The sequence below is a fragment of the Leuciscus leuciscus genome (assembly GCF_965113295.1).
Source record: "Leuciscus leuciscus genome assembly, chromosome: 9".
NCBI classification, from domain to species: Eukaryota; Metazoa; Chordata; class Actinopteri; order Cypriniformes; family Leuciscidae; genus Leuciscus; species Leuciscus leuciscus.
In genome coordinates this window covers 25477351-25491723 of record NC_138733.1, presented here as the reverse complement: position 1 = coordinate 25491723, position 14373 = coordinate 25477351, and the positions used below count along the sequence as shown (strand labels likewise).

Genomic DNA, 14373 nt, shown 5'->3' with positions numbered 1-14373 from the left:
CTCTATGCCTGTGTGATGTCAGAATGAAAGCACAGAGCAGTGTGTAAAAAAAGAAACTAATTAAACCTGAATTTAAATGGTGTGGCCTCCACTAATAGCGTTCGATTAATCATTAAACAACGGAACAGCAGAGGGATGGAAAAAGGAAAAGCCTTGACATTTTGTCTCTCTTTTTGACCTTACATCAGCCTCGTTCTCTCTAAGCTTGGTCACCATCACTTTTGCACGCGCCAAATTTGCGGACGAGGACTCTGGGTGATGGAGCTAAGTAAGCAATTAAGAAATGTATTGAATTATTACACAAGGCTTTAAAACAGCTATATCTTCACTGCAGACCACCACTGAATTGTAAAAATGCAGAGAACGGTTCTTCAAACTGTCAGTGTAGACTACTTTTGGATGAGAAGGCCAATCAAACTCTGACATGGAGAGGAGACAGAGGTGGCTGATGACTTGAGTTAGGTCTATGATTTATTTAGTGAGGTATCACTTGATTACAGGGCTTAGAAGCATGTGATCCTTCGTCAGGTTTCTTCTGTCCTCTCTCACTTCTCTCTCTGCTCATCCTGTATTCTACTGGAGGGGTGACTCGAAAGATAAAGGAACTGAATCTTCTGGATAAGGGAGATTTATTGAATGAGACGCTGGAGAATTGAGCTTCAGTCACTGAATTGTTGTGATTTGTTTTCCCCATATAAAGTATCACCTTCAAAGCTATGACCTCTGCTTGTTTTTTTTTCCCATCACGCCCTCCAGGGTTTGGTCACTCTCCAGGGGTCTTAATTTGCAGAAACACTAGTACCTAAAAAGATGCAATGTAAAAATACTGCAAAAATGTAACAACTAACAACCTGTGAAACAACCTTACCATATGCAAAGAAAATTACCATATGCAAAAAAAAAGTTTACTATGAAAAACTGTGTAATACTGAAATATATATATATATTTATATAAATATATATATGCATGCTGCTTTTGGAAGAAAAACATGAATAACACAAACAGTAAAAATAAATAAATAAAATAAAAATAAAATAAAATAAAATATGGAATTAGCTCACTTGTCAGGTCTAAAAACTCGTGGAAAACGCCCGCCGCGCCGCTTTCTTCTCCTTTCAAAAAGCGCATGGGAGCTTGCTCTCCCGTGGTGTCTGCCATTGCCAAGCAATCATGAGCAGCGTTCTCCATGAAGACGAAGAAGTTTCAGCAATGGATAAATCAAGTATTTCCAGCCTATGCATGAGCTCTGCTACTATATATATTTATGATGTTATATATATATATATATATATATATATTAAAAAAAAAACCTGTACAGGTGGTATCACTAGCTGTTCGTACATTTTGGCTGAGCTTTCAATGTTATTACAAAAAGGGTGAAGCTGGTTCTTGTCACATGACCTCACCTAAAAAGGTGAGATTTTTTCATCTCGCTGCAGTGTAAACGCACCCGGGAAAAGCGAGCGCATCACAACACGAGCGGTGCAATGGTGTTGCTCTCTATATGAGCGTACTTGTCACGCGTCTACATTTAAAATAATGAACTTATAATGAGCTTATTATAATGAGCACACAAAAGACGTGACATGTGAACGGCCCCTAAAACAAGACAACACACTTCTAGGACATTCCCATAACTCCCTGCATGCCATGTCATATTTAATTATATTTGATATAAAAACAAATATATGCATTTAAAATTTAACTGATTTCTCATGCAGTAAATGAAAACATCCCCCCTTCTAAAATATAAATATTTAATATAAACATCAATACTTAGAATAAATATTAGATGAAAAACTTAAACTTGAAAAATTTAAAAATTAAAAAATTCTTGGCAACTAAATAAAAAAAAAGTTGAAAAAAGTTTAAGCTGTGTACTAATATTACAAAAACTAAAATGAAAAATAAAAATAATTTAAAGCTAAATAGAAATATAACAGTATATAAATAATACTAATACAACATTGAATGCAAGTACTTTAAGTGGGCTTGTATATCTGATTTACCAATTTACTGTCAATATAATGGTTATGAACTTTAAAAAAAATATAGGCACGCACAACACATCCAGAAACATTGTCATCATATTTTACAGAGAGGCTCTGGCAACCACAGCAGATATTAAGACTAGGAAGAGGCATCTGATGAACGCAAGTGTATCATTATAGTCACACTGAGGAAACCTACTAAAAATGAACCTCAGATGGTATTGCATCTACCCAGGAACCAAAACCAATCAGATTCTGTCCCACGGCAACACAACAAGATGGAACTACATGACAGCAGAAACTCAAATTAGTTCTACAGCAACCCAGAACAAAGTCAGACATGATGTTGTTTGCTTATGTATGATAATAGAAAGAGGGAAAGAGAGGTGACAGAAAAGGGAGAAGGAAGTAAGAGAGCACTACAAAGTTAAAGAGAAAATAGCACATTTATACCCAGAGGCTGGTGAATCAGGTACAAGTCTGAGCTGAATAAAATGTAAGATTGAAACAGAGTATTGACAAAACAGACTGATTACTGAGGAATAGATCTCAATGCAGACTATTTAATTGAATCCAAATGGCAATTTTACCTCTAAAGAGAAAGACCCAGAATGCAAGTACATAAAAATAAGCCATTTTCCAGAAGACAGTTGAACAGTTGGTGGCATAATATTTGTAGACAAAGGGGTTGGGGACATTTAAAAATATTCTGCACAACCAACCAACAGGCAATCAAGAATTTCTCTGTGTGCTGTGCTTGGATCAGCTAAAAAACCTAAAAGTCTTTATACATACCGCCTTAAATCGAAGAGAAAAATTATGTTAGACTGAGCAGTGAAGACATATGGCAGTTGCTGAAGTGTGAAAAAGGCAAAAAAAATAAATAAAAAATAAAAATAAAAGTTTTCCAGCGATTAGGGTGCTCACAAGTTCCATCAGAGCATCTACTAGAGAACATTGGCAGTGAAGTACAGTAATTAGAGGTGATGTTTGAGGGCACAACAGTAGGGAGCACAAAATGCAATGATTAACCAACCAACAGTATCTACCATTCCAGGTTTATCGCTCCATTTTTGGACTTCACTCAAAAAGTCCAGAGACAAGCCTTTTCCAACATTAACTGGAGTCATGCAGACCCAATGAGTCTCAACTCGGAAGGTTACGGAGACAGATTTAGTTAACAAAGACATAGAAAGAGTCTGTGCACATGCCTCATTGAATGCAGAGAAACGAATGTGCTGTCTGTGTGGTGGTACAGTCCATCCACCTGGCACAAACCCTTGCTGACAGTTTGCATTGCCTGAGGTGGCCGGGGGAAGCGTAAAGGACAGTCACCTCGTGCCCCCGCTGGAGGATTGTCAAATCTCTGAATGTCAGCAAAACAGCTGCAGAGAACTCAATCCATTACCCTTAAACAAATAGTTCCCCCCCAAAAGAAAATTATGTCAGTTTTGACTCAAAATCATGATGTTCCAAACCTGTAAGACTTACTTACTTTTCGTGGAAAAACAGCAGAAATTCTGAAATTATGCTTGTCATTCTTTTAAACAATTTACAATGAATTGGTACTGAAGTTTTTATGCTTCAATAAAGGATAATAAAAGAACACAAAAATCTATATTATAAAGTATTTTTTATAAAGCATCATAAAAGTGGTCTTTCTTACTCATTTCAAATCTTGCCAGCCCTAGTTCTCTTTGAAGTAGACATGTTCGATTTGTGAATGATTTATTGAAAAGATCTGACTCGAACAAATAATTCAGTTGATTCAGTCTGAAAGAGTTGTTTCACAATTTGGGCTGATTCAGTTTACTTGTTCAACTCACTGAATCGATTACATTTTGGCTGCAGTAAATAAAACTGGTTAGTAAAATTAAAACTTAAGTTAAAAGTTAAAGGAATATAGTGCATTCGTCTCATTTATTAAATTTGATACATTGAGGTTGCTTTTGCAAACTCTTTTGTGTGTTTTTGTTTAATTTAAGCTTGAAAGCTTCAGTAACTGTATTGTAATTGAATGGAAAAGAGCAACCAGCAACCAGTTTTCATAATTTCATTTCCTCCTCTGAGGAAAGAAAGTCATGCAGATTTGGAACAACATGAAGGGTGAGAAATGACAAAATGTTCTTTTTTGGATGAACTATCCCTGTGAGACTTGGCAAATGTACAAATAAGCAGCAGTCTACCAACAATGATAATTGGAATAACTGGGGGGGGGTGGGGGAGGGGGGAGCCCCCCAAAAAACTGGAGAGAGAGTTTGTTCCGTCAATCAAGTCAATCATGCATGACAATGAGTACCAGATGGAAAGCTAAAAGCAATGTGAAGAATAATGGCACAATTTTTTCGCCTACTCCTGATTTGAATGTTGCTTTAACAATAACAGACATCTTTCTAAATGACGGAGCCACACAAGAGGGGCCATTAAGCCGTACGGAGAAACAATGAAAATGTCAAGAGTGGATTTTGCACGCTCAGTGGCAGGTGATGGGAGACAAGAAAGACTGTCGATGGCTCATTTCCATGAGCGGTGGCGTTGTGCATCCTGGCCCAGAGCTGATTGTTTCAATGTAGAACTGGCTGTGCTCCAGTGACTCAGATCATTGTGCTGCTGTAGATGTAACGATTTGGAGTGATCCAAGTTTGTATGCAAAGCTACCCAATCCCTTTCGACTCACCGGGGTAACGTGTCGTTCAAAGAAGAGAGAAAGCAAGGAAAGGAAAGAGAGAGGGGAGTTTATGAAAGGGATCAAAGGATGATAGGGAAGAAAAAGATGGAAAAACAAGATAAGACGGGAGAGGTGGAATGAAAGATGGAGCAAAGAAAAGCGAACTTGAGGATTCACACCAAAAAAAGGCTGGCTATATCAGCTGGAGCAAAAATAGCCCTTTAGATTTAAAGCCCCCGCAGGTGCTTCAAAAGGACATTAATGCAAAAACAAAAAATACAACCATAGGTTTAAGATGAAAAGCTTTTCCATAGAGAATATGACTTAGGGATGTGCATCTACATATATTTTTTTTTTTTTTAAACGACTAATGACTAATTAACACTGTATAATTAGGCTGACTTTGGCTACACCTGACTCAATCAGATGCATTTACATAAGACATGTTCTCATGTACAAAATACAGGATTTTTGAGATTATTAACTTGACACACCATCATTTGAGGTGAGGCGCAATCCAACGGCTAAAGACATCCATATACACTCACCTAAAGGATTATTAGAAACACCTGTTCAATTTCTCATTAATGCAATTATCTAATCAACCAATCACATGGCAGTTGCTTCAATGCATTTAGGGGTGTGGTCCTGGTCAAGACAATCTCCTGAACTCCAAACTGAATGTCAGAATGGGAAAGAAAGGTGATTTAAGCAATCACGGTTGTTGGCATGGTTGTTGGTGCCAGAAAGGCCGGTCTGAGTATTTCACAATCTGCTCAGTTACTGGGATTTTCACGCACAACCATTTCTAGGGTTTACAAAGAATGGTGTGAAAAGGGAAAAACATCCAGTATGCGGCAGTCCTGTGGGCGAAAATTCCTTGTTGATGCTAGAGGTCAGAGGAGAATGGGCCGACTGATTCAAGCTGATAGAAGAGCAACTTTGACTGAAATAACCACTCGTTACAACCGAGGTATGCAGCAAAGCATTTGTGAAGCCACAACACGCACAACCTTGAGGCGGATGGGCTACAACAGCAGAAGACCCCACCGGGTACCACTCATCTCCACTACAAATAGGAAAAAGAGGCTACAATTTGCACGAGCTCACCAAAATTGGACAGTTGAAGACTGGAAAAATGTTGCCTGGTCTGATGAGTCTCGATTTCTGTTGAGACATTCAGATGGTAGAGTCAGAATTTGGCGTAAACAGAATGAGAACATGGATCCATCATGCCTTGTTACCACTGTGCAGGCTGGTGGTGGTGGTGTAATGGTGTGGGGGATGTTTTCTTGGCACACTTTATAGGCCCCTTAGTGCCAACTGGGCATCGTTTAAATGCCACTGCCTACCTGAGCATTGTTTCTGACCATGTCCATCCCTTTATGACCACCATGTACCCATCCTCTGATGGCTACTTCCAGCAGGATAATGCAACATGTCACAAAGCTTGAATCATTTCAAATTGGTTTCTTGAACATGACAATGAGTTCACTGTACTAAAATGGCCCCCACAGTCACCAGATCTCAACCCAATAGAGCATCTTTGGGATGTGGTGGAACGGGAGCTTCGTGCCCTGGATGTGCATCCCACAAATCTCCATCAACTGCAAGATGCTATCCTATCAATATGGGCCAACATTTCTAAAGAATGCTTTCAGCACCTTGTTGAATCAATGCCACGTAGAATTAAGGCAGTTCTGAAGGCGAAAGGGGGTCAAACACAGTATTAGTATGGTGTTCCTAATAATCCTTTAGGTGAGTGTATGTACACGCCCATACCAAATCATTCTAATATGCTGATTTGGTGCTCAATTAACATGTATTATTATTATCAATGTTGACAATACTTCTGCTAAATACTTAAATTATTTGATGAATAGATGGCTTTATGAATACTTGAAATATAATTTTTTGCAACAATGTAAATGTCAAAAATTCTAAAGAAATTGTCAATGCATTTTAATGCAATCAATTTAATGCATTTTCTTTCTAAAAAAACAAAACATATTTTCTTACAAAAAATCTTACTGAATTTTTAACAATAGTGTATATGGCTGAAGTGGCAATACTTTGAAAGGAATTAACTTACATACAAAATGGTTTTAATGTGAAAACTGTTTAACAAACAACATGCCTATTAAAGATTTGATGCAAAAAAAAAAAAAATGTAATCTAGAAACTGTTAACTAGTCAACCCTACTAACTGCCTAGTAAATTCAACCAATATGTCTAATATATTTTAAGAATATTATATAATATTAATGTTTGCATTTATGGCATAATCATCTACCATTTTATACCTGTGAATTTCTGTTTAAATACTCAGCACAAATGGTCAATATAACACGCATAGTTTTAACTCACCGATGGAAAGGTCAATGACGTAAATAACTATTTAAAACAAGAGAGAAGAGTGTTAGTTGTAGGGAAGGAAGCAGAGAGAGGTAGACACTTTTTGGCAGAACAGAAAAAAGAATAACACTCATTAGGATTCTCAGCAAGGGTTGGGCATCACAAAACCTCCTGGACTCCAACACCTGAACTTAGGCAAGGGAGCTTGAGCTGGTTTAATCATGCTCATTATAAAGCTGCAGTCCCTGTGTGCATCTCACCCGGAAACTAATGAGCGTTGAAGGCAGTTTTAAACCTCCTACTTTGCATCAATAATTCAAGGCCTGGAGGCAGCTCCACTTTAAAAGATTCCAAATCCGTGAGCCTCATTATCAGGTCTTAAACTGAGCGCCGCTCCAAGGATGTGGATTGAGTAAACATGATATCAGCCACTTTTAAAAAAGCAGAGTTGCGCTTTAATTAATCAGAAAGCATCTGAGTTTTCGCATTTCTAGGAGACAAACTGTTCAGAAGAGGCAACACCGTGAGATTTTCCAAGCAGATCCCAGAAAAGAATGCGGGTCACTTGAGTTCAGAGAGATGTAGGGAAAAAATGTAGGATGAGGAGGAAGAAAACTTATTTTTATGTCTCATGTCACAGGAATGATCAAATCTGTGGCTAGAGTTAGTTAGTTAGTAGTGATAGATGCAGAGGGACAGCTGGTTAAAGAGAGGGGAAGTTAGTAAAAATAGATGGGTTAGGGATAGATACAGAGAAGATTACAGAAGGATAGAAAGAGAGATAGTGGAAATAGTGACAGAGAAGGTCAGAGAGAGCGATAGTCAAGATAGATAGTTGCAGAGATAAATAGAGAGAGGGATAATTCAGATAGTTGGGAAGAGGTATAGTTGAGATGATAGATTAGATAGATAGATAGATAGATAGATAGATAGATAGATAGATAGATAGATAGATAGATAGATAGATAGATAGATAGATAGATAGATAGATAGATAGATAGATAGATAGATTAATGCGACAAAAACGGTGCACTTTGCTAGATTGAAGTGGTGACATAGCTCACACACTGACACATCTTACCCCAATCTCCCCATATATCTAAGCAAGCCTATCATTAAACTAAACTACAGAGTTTGAGCCACACTCTGCATGCCTTCTGGCAGAATAATCTTGATCATAACCAATGCAGAAATTGCAAAGACTCCTAATAACTTGGCACATGCCCAAGTAATAAAACCTGACATCGCTGCAGTATGACTATGAACAATGACTAAGGTCTTAATCATATTTATAGACGTAATCACATTAGAAATCAGAGACGCCAACACAAACACAGCAGCACATCCAAGGTGTTGTGTTATGAAACCTAAGTGTCATCAGTGCTGGATAAAGCAGAAGTAAAGCTGGGTTAATTAAGCATTACAGTTTGGCTTGTATCTACATAAGCTATTTTTCATGTGAATGATCCTTTAGGAGATGGTCCAGAGAGTAACCACGATGAAGAGAGTATCTGATAAAAGAATATAATAAAAAAGAATCACTGATACTGAGGCAAGGTACCTTTTTTAAGTAAAACAAGCCTTTGAAAATCTTCTAGGCATTTCATTTTAGACTTGAGATGCACTTAGAGTTTTTCAACCCATACTTTTTTATTAAAAGGATAAAAAAAAATTCTGTCAACATTTACTCACCCTGTTGAAGCATGTTGTCGATCCAAGGAGATGTTAGGCAGAATGTCCAAGCTGTGTCGGTTTTAGATGTTAAAAGACGAGGCAATACAGGAGAGAAAACTATTTAATTGCTATTTAATTTGGAGCAACAGTGTGAATCTCTGTCCATTTTCAATGCATGTAAACGAGCAGCTTGGGTATTCTGAAAAACATCTCCTTTTGAGTTTTATAGAAGAAATAACATTATAAAGAGTTTGGATAAAGCAATGTGCGTAAGTAATGGCATAATTCATTATTGGGCATTATATATAACTAGTCCTTTAAAATTTACTATAAATATCAGTTATTGTGCTATTATTAATAAAACAGTCACCAATTGGTGTCCTTTCGATTTATATCCTTTTTCTTTCTCGCACTCAGAAGCTGTAGTCATTAAAGCCTCATTTAAAAACCCTTGAAAAATCTCCAATTTGAAAATGAAACTCAGAGGAACTGTTATCTCGCCCTTCCTGAGGCTCTTGAAAGACTCTGATATCTTCTTAAATGCACCAACTGAGAGTTTTGAGATGATTTACAAATGGCACGTTTAAAAAAAGGAGAAGTTTGAACCAGTTTAAATTCAATCAGATAGTTGTTTAAAACATCCTCAAGGACACCTCAGAACCTCACGTTTCAATTTTACAGTTTGACGCGTTGCTAAACAACAGAAAAAAAATAATCCTTTTATCCCTTTTCGAATGTTCAAATCATCCCTTTTTTTTTCTAACCACTCCATCCAACTCTTCTTAATGCTTCATTACATAAAAAAAAAAGGCTCCTGACTTTCTAAAAGATAAGACAGGGCCGATGTCAAGTCACCGCCATGGCAACCGTGACTGTGTTAAGTGACTGTTATGCACAGGGATGAAGAGGCATCGGGTACTACAGTTCTGGAGTGGTGGATGAGAGAAGCATCCTCGGTTTGCTTCGATTGGTTTGAAGGCCTGTATGAATTTGATTGCATTCTAAAAAACAATATTTAAGATTAAACACACTCAAATATTCCATATGAGCTTATTCTGGGAGGAATGATGCATTTCAAACTACTTCTAACTTCTCAACATTCCCATATGATGTCGACTTTGGTCTGAAGTACAGTATTTTTAGCTGCACAGACAATATCCAGAAATAATTTAGAGATTATGCTAGTGCGCTTGACTTTTCGCTATCTGTAGAGTGCATTACAAGAGAAAACAAAGCTCAAAAGAATGCCTCTCTGACATATACGCATAAAGCGCTTCAGGCAACCAAACACTTCTGGGAGACTATGGAAGAGAACTTCAAAAGCATAAAGGTTATTGTTCTGCGTCACACGCTTGGTGCAAAAAGTGGCTCTGAGAATATTCGTAATCATACTATAGGCTGAAGCATATGAAGGACTTTTTTTTGAAAGTGAGAGTTCTGTGAAAATTTTGCACTTCAGGCTTCCTTCAACTGTTTGATGTATGAAAGTCATTACATTTCGACAGACTCCACATCCACTTCATGAAGTTGATTAATTGCCGTACTTGCCTACTTTTGAGTCAGACAAAGACAAATTTCAAAAAGACCATGTTTAACTCTATTCTCCTTTTTATAAAGGCTAATTTCATGCCTGTACATAATTGAAACCCCAGTCTATGCTCAAACTGTTGATCTACTTTCATCTTTTAACATGCCCTTGTCATTTCTCTCTTCCTCTGCCTCACATCCACTGAGATTTCCTTTGTTAAGCAGCGACAGCCAATCATAATTGACCTTTGCACCTTTAGAGTCATTTGTATGCTGATTGCTCTAGCATAGGCATTTTAAAGACAAAAGAAAAGCAAAACAGCAGTATCAATTTAGCTGTAATGGTTGCTTGAATTAAGAGGTCAAATAATGACGTTCTTATCATCCAAAACTTTTCGCACCTTCTGTTCGAATGTTTTACTGTGGCAATTTCAAGAGGACCTAAATTACGGGTATTGTAATAAACCCCTACGATCTGATCATTCCATCACGCCATGCCGGATTACTCTCATTTGCCTCGCTACACTGAAATATCAAACACGCATACAGCACACTGCAAACGATGACCCAAATCAATTAGCCGTGCCCTAAAATCCAATCCTGCTGCACGGAGAGCCACATCAACTAAAGCCATCTAAAATAAACCTTACCATTTTCTGTTTAGATGAGGCATCAGTGATATTTACAGTTGGTCTGAAGAAACACAATATGAAATGTGATAAGAACATAGTGTTACCAAACTGAAAAGGTACTAAAATACAACTTGAAGTCTCTGACAGGAATTATTTCCATAGGATTTTTGTGTCTTTTGAAAGCTCCTCACACTCTGGTTGACTTTTGCAGGATGTGAAAGGAAACAGAAGCTGCTTGGATACTCACCGAGCCGACTCTCAGAGAGAGGTTTGTCAGCGTCATGGATCTGAGAAGAGAAATTGAGAGAAAGACAACATTAGAGGCAGTGTTTACAAATTAACCAGCAAGTAAATAAAAGTCCAACCTGGAGGCACTCTTAACATCATTCGTTTTGACAAGAAAATTCAGCACTATTAAAACATGCAAATAAGTACAACCTAAACACTAAGGGAGAGAGATGTATGAGACAGAACCTTTCCCAAGACTAAATAAACTGCAAACTAATGGTTATTCTAAATGTAATGTTGTCATCAAGTCCTCCTGGGAAGTTCTTACTGACAAGATCAGATATCTATCTGATACAATGCATGGGCATCTAGGGCAAATTTAATAGTTTATTTATTTGTTTGCATTTGAATATTTTTGTAGGCAACACAAAATACTGACCTGACATTACATTGAAAATCGGGGACTTAAAATGGAATTTAAAACAAAAAATATAGAAATCTTTTAATTTATTAATATTATAATGAAATGTATAATTTCAAAATTAATTCATGATATTTGAATAACATTTAATATTACATTGCATTTAATATTTTGGCTTTCATTTATGTTTGTCTTTCTTCAGATAAACATTAACAAAATTTAAAATTTGAGCCGGGAAAGTTTCCGAAATTTGGCTGATTTGACATGGAATGACCCTACAGCAGGGGTGCCTAATCCTGCTCCTGCCGATCGACTGTCCTGCACAGTTCATCTCCAACCCTAATCAAACACACCTGAAGCAACCAATAAAAGGTCTTCAGGATCACTTGAAAATTAAAGGTGTTTGATTAGGGTTGGAGATGAACTGTGCAGGACAGTCGATCAACAGGAGCAGGATTAGGCACCCCTGCCCTACACTTTTGCCATTTATTATATTTCTTCTGTTATTTCTGTTTATTTCATGTTATATTCGGTTTATAATTCTGATTATGTAAAACAAATGACCATCAACCACAAATAAAAGAACATCTCAAGTTTCCCTAATGGTAATTATGACATTGTGGTTTCGTTCATGCAAATCTCCTAAACATGATCATTCTGACATGAAGCCAGAATTAGTCTTCCTGTATGCATACATTAGTTGTTCACTTAAATTTCTAAAAGAATATCAAAATGTGGATAGGATCCTTAGGGTTATTTGAACTAATAAATCATGATTCACCATGTCATTAATTCACTGCAAATTGTGTGGTTTCGGTGCCCGGAGCTGATGCTGTTCTAACCCTGAGTGCTCAGCTCAATTAGGGTATTAGGAAGCTCATTCTGCCACCAGAGCTGTCAGTGCTACCAGTCGACTGTGGAGGAAAGAGCGAATCGATCACAGTTCCTGTTGCGAACTTTGAACAAGCCTTCCCCGCTCAAACCAAAACTATCGTCCTCAGGGACATGAAGAGAGAAGGGAGCAAATTCGAGCAATATTCGATGCTCTCCCTACTTGTATTGTGGTATATTAGAGGATAACGAGGAAAAAAGGAGATGGCTTTTGATTTATTGCTACCACTCTGCTAACAATTACTCTAGTCCTGAGCTCCAAGCAGCCCTTCGAGAAACAAGTCATATATCTTTACACCGGGCAGAGAGTGGCACATCATTACAGTGAGAGGGAGAGGCTGAATCATCAAGGTGACGTAGTGAATCATGGCACAGTTAGAGATTCAATCCACGGCAACCCGAAGAGGAGAAAAACATTGATTCTGAAACCCCAAAGGACCAGGAAACTCAAGACAGGGACTTGTTGATACGGAAGAGCCACCTCCAGTTGTATAATTGACCCTGAAACAAATACACAATGGAAGTGTGCAACTAAAAGAAGTGCTGTGGTTAGAGGTCTGATGATATGGAATTCCAAAGCTGCCAAAATAATAAATAAATGCATACAAATAAATGTTTTTTCTTTGTATACTTTTTTTATACAAAATTATTTATAGTTATATAATAATATAATATTTATAATAATATATATTTATAGTTATATAATAGTGTTTATACTGTTAAACCTGATCCTAATTAAGACATATAAACTAAATAAACTGGAGTTTTAAATGTCAATCAGTAATTTTTTTAATTGAGAAATAAAAATGTCCTTCATCTTTGACAAATAAGAGGTCATTGTACTATAAAAATATCCTTTCAGAACTCAAAACTTCCTTGTTAGTCCAAAACCAGCTTTTATTGAAACCATGATCATAAAACGTTTTAGTTACAGTACGACGAAAGACTGCCTCTGCAGAAGAAGATCAACGCCTACTTCTAAATCATTGCCTCTTTAGCCCCGCTCACCGATTCACACGTCATGTAGTAGTAAATAAGACAAAGACGCAAACACAGGATTACCCCTGCAATAAAACCATAGTGATGCCTCTGACGATTACAAGACGTTTTGAAGTGCCAAGTTGCGGACAAACACAGTCTTTGCATTGCCTTCTAGGGATGGGCGATACCACACTTTTAGGATTCGATACGATACCGATACTTTTTCATCGATATCGATACCGTTCATTTCTTTTTTTTTTCTTGAATTTTTGTCAGTAAAAATATTCTTACATTTAAGACAAATCACAAGACAAATACAGACCATTTATACAAAATGTATTATGGTCAATACATAAAATAAATAACATAAATATGAATGAAATAAATTAAATATGAACAAAAACATACACATTTTCATTTTTCTTATTTATCAAAAAAAAGAAAAAAAGACCAATCTTGGTAGCAAAAGCTAAAAGGAAAAAAAGAAAAAAAAATATTTAAAAAAAGAATACATCATAACAATGTTATGTTTCGAGCCTCTTTGTAGAAGTAAACATGTAACACTTCACTGAAGCAAAAACAAGACGTCATAAAGATCTAAACTAGGATTTCCTATAAACCTGCATAACAAAGACAGTTGTTCCCTGAGAAAATGAACTTGGAAAAATGAACTAGAAAACGGTCTGACACCATCACGCCTTTAGTGCACTCGAGATATGTCGTCACACTTTACTGGGCTGGTGGCCTTGTTTGGCTGTGTGTGTGTGTGTCGTTGTCGGCTGTGTCGCACAATGTCGCTCATTCGCTCGTCTCCTGTCACGTGACATGGGCCAGCTCAATACGCCGCCAGGTACAGCCAGGGGTGTCCCGGCACATAGTAATTTTAGGAAGTAATCTAAAACAGCTGAAAGTGATACATACACCCCCAATTATAATTTTTTAGTTTATATCGATATTTTTTTAAGGAAATCGATGCCAAATGAGTAGCGCGAGTATATCGATCT

The 14373-nt window shown here is 37.1% G+C and overlaps 1 protein-coding gene across 2 annotated transcripts in view; it reads right to left on the bottom strand.

Moving 5' to 3' along the window:
- Nucleotides 1–14373, bottom strand: part of b3glcta (beta 3-glucosyltransferase a) — a 72600-nt gene that overhangs the window by 36343 nt on the left and 21884 nt on the right. For both annotated transcript variants that reach the window (XM_082179718.1, XM_082179719.1), the window contains exon 3: nt 11096–11135. In XM_082179718.1, the coding sequence (XP_082035844.1) occupies nt 11096–11135 (40 nt within the window). The remainder of the gene's footprint in view (nt 1–11095; nt 11136–14373) is intronic.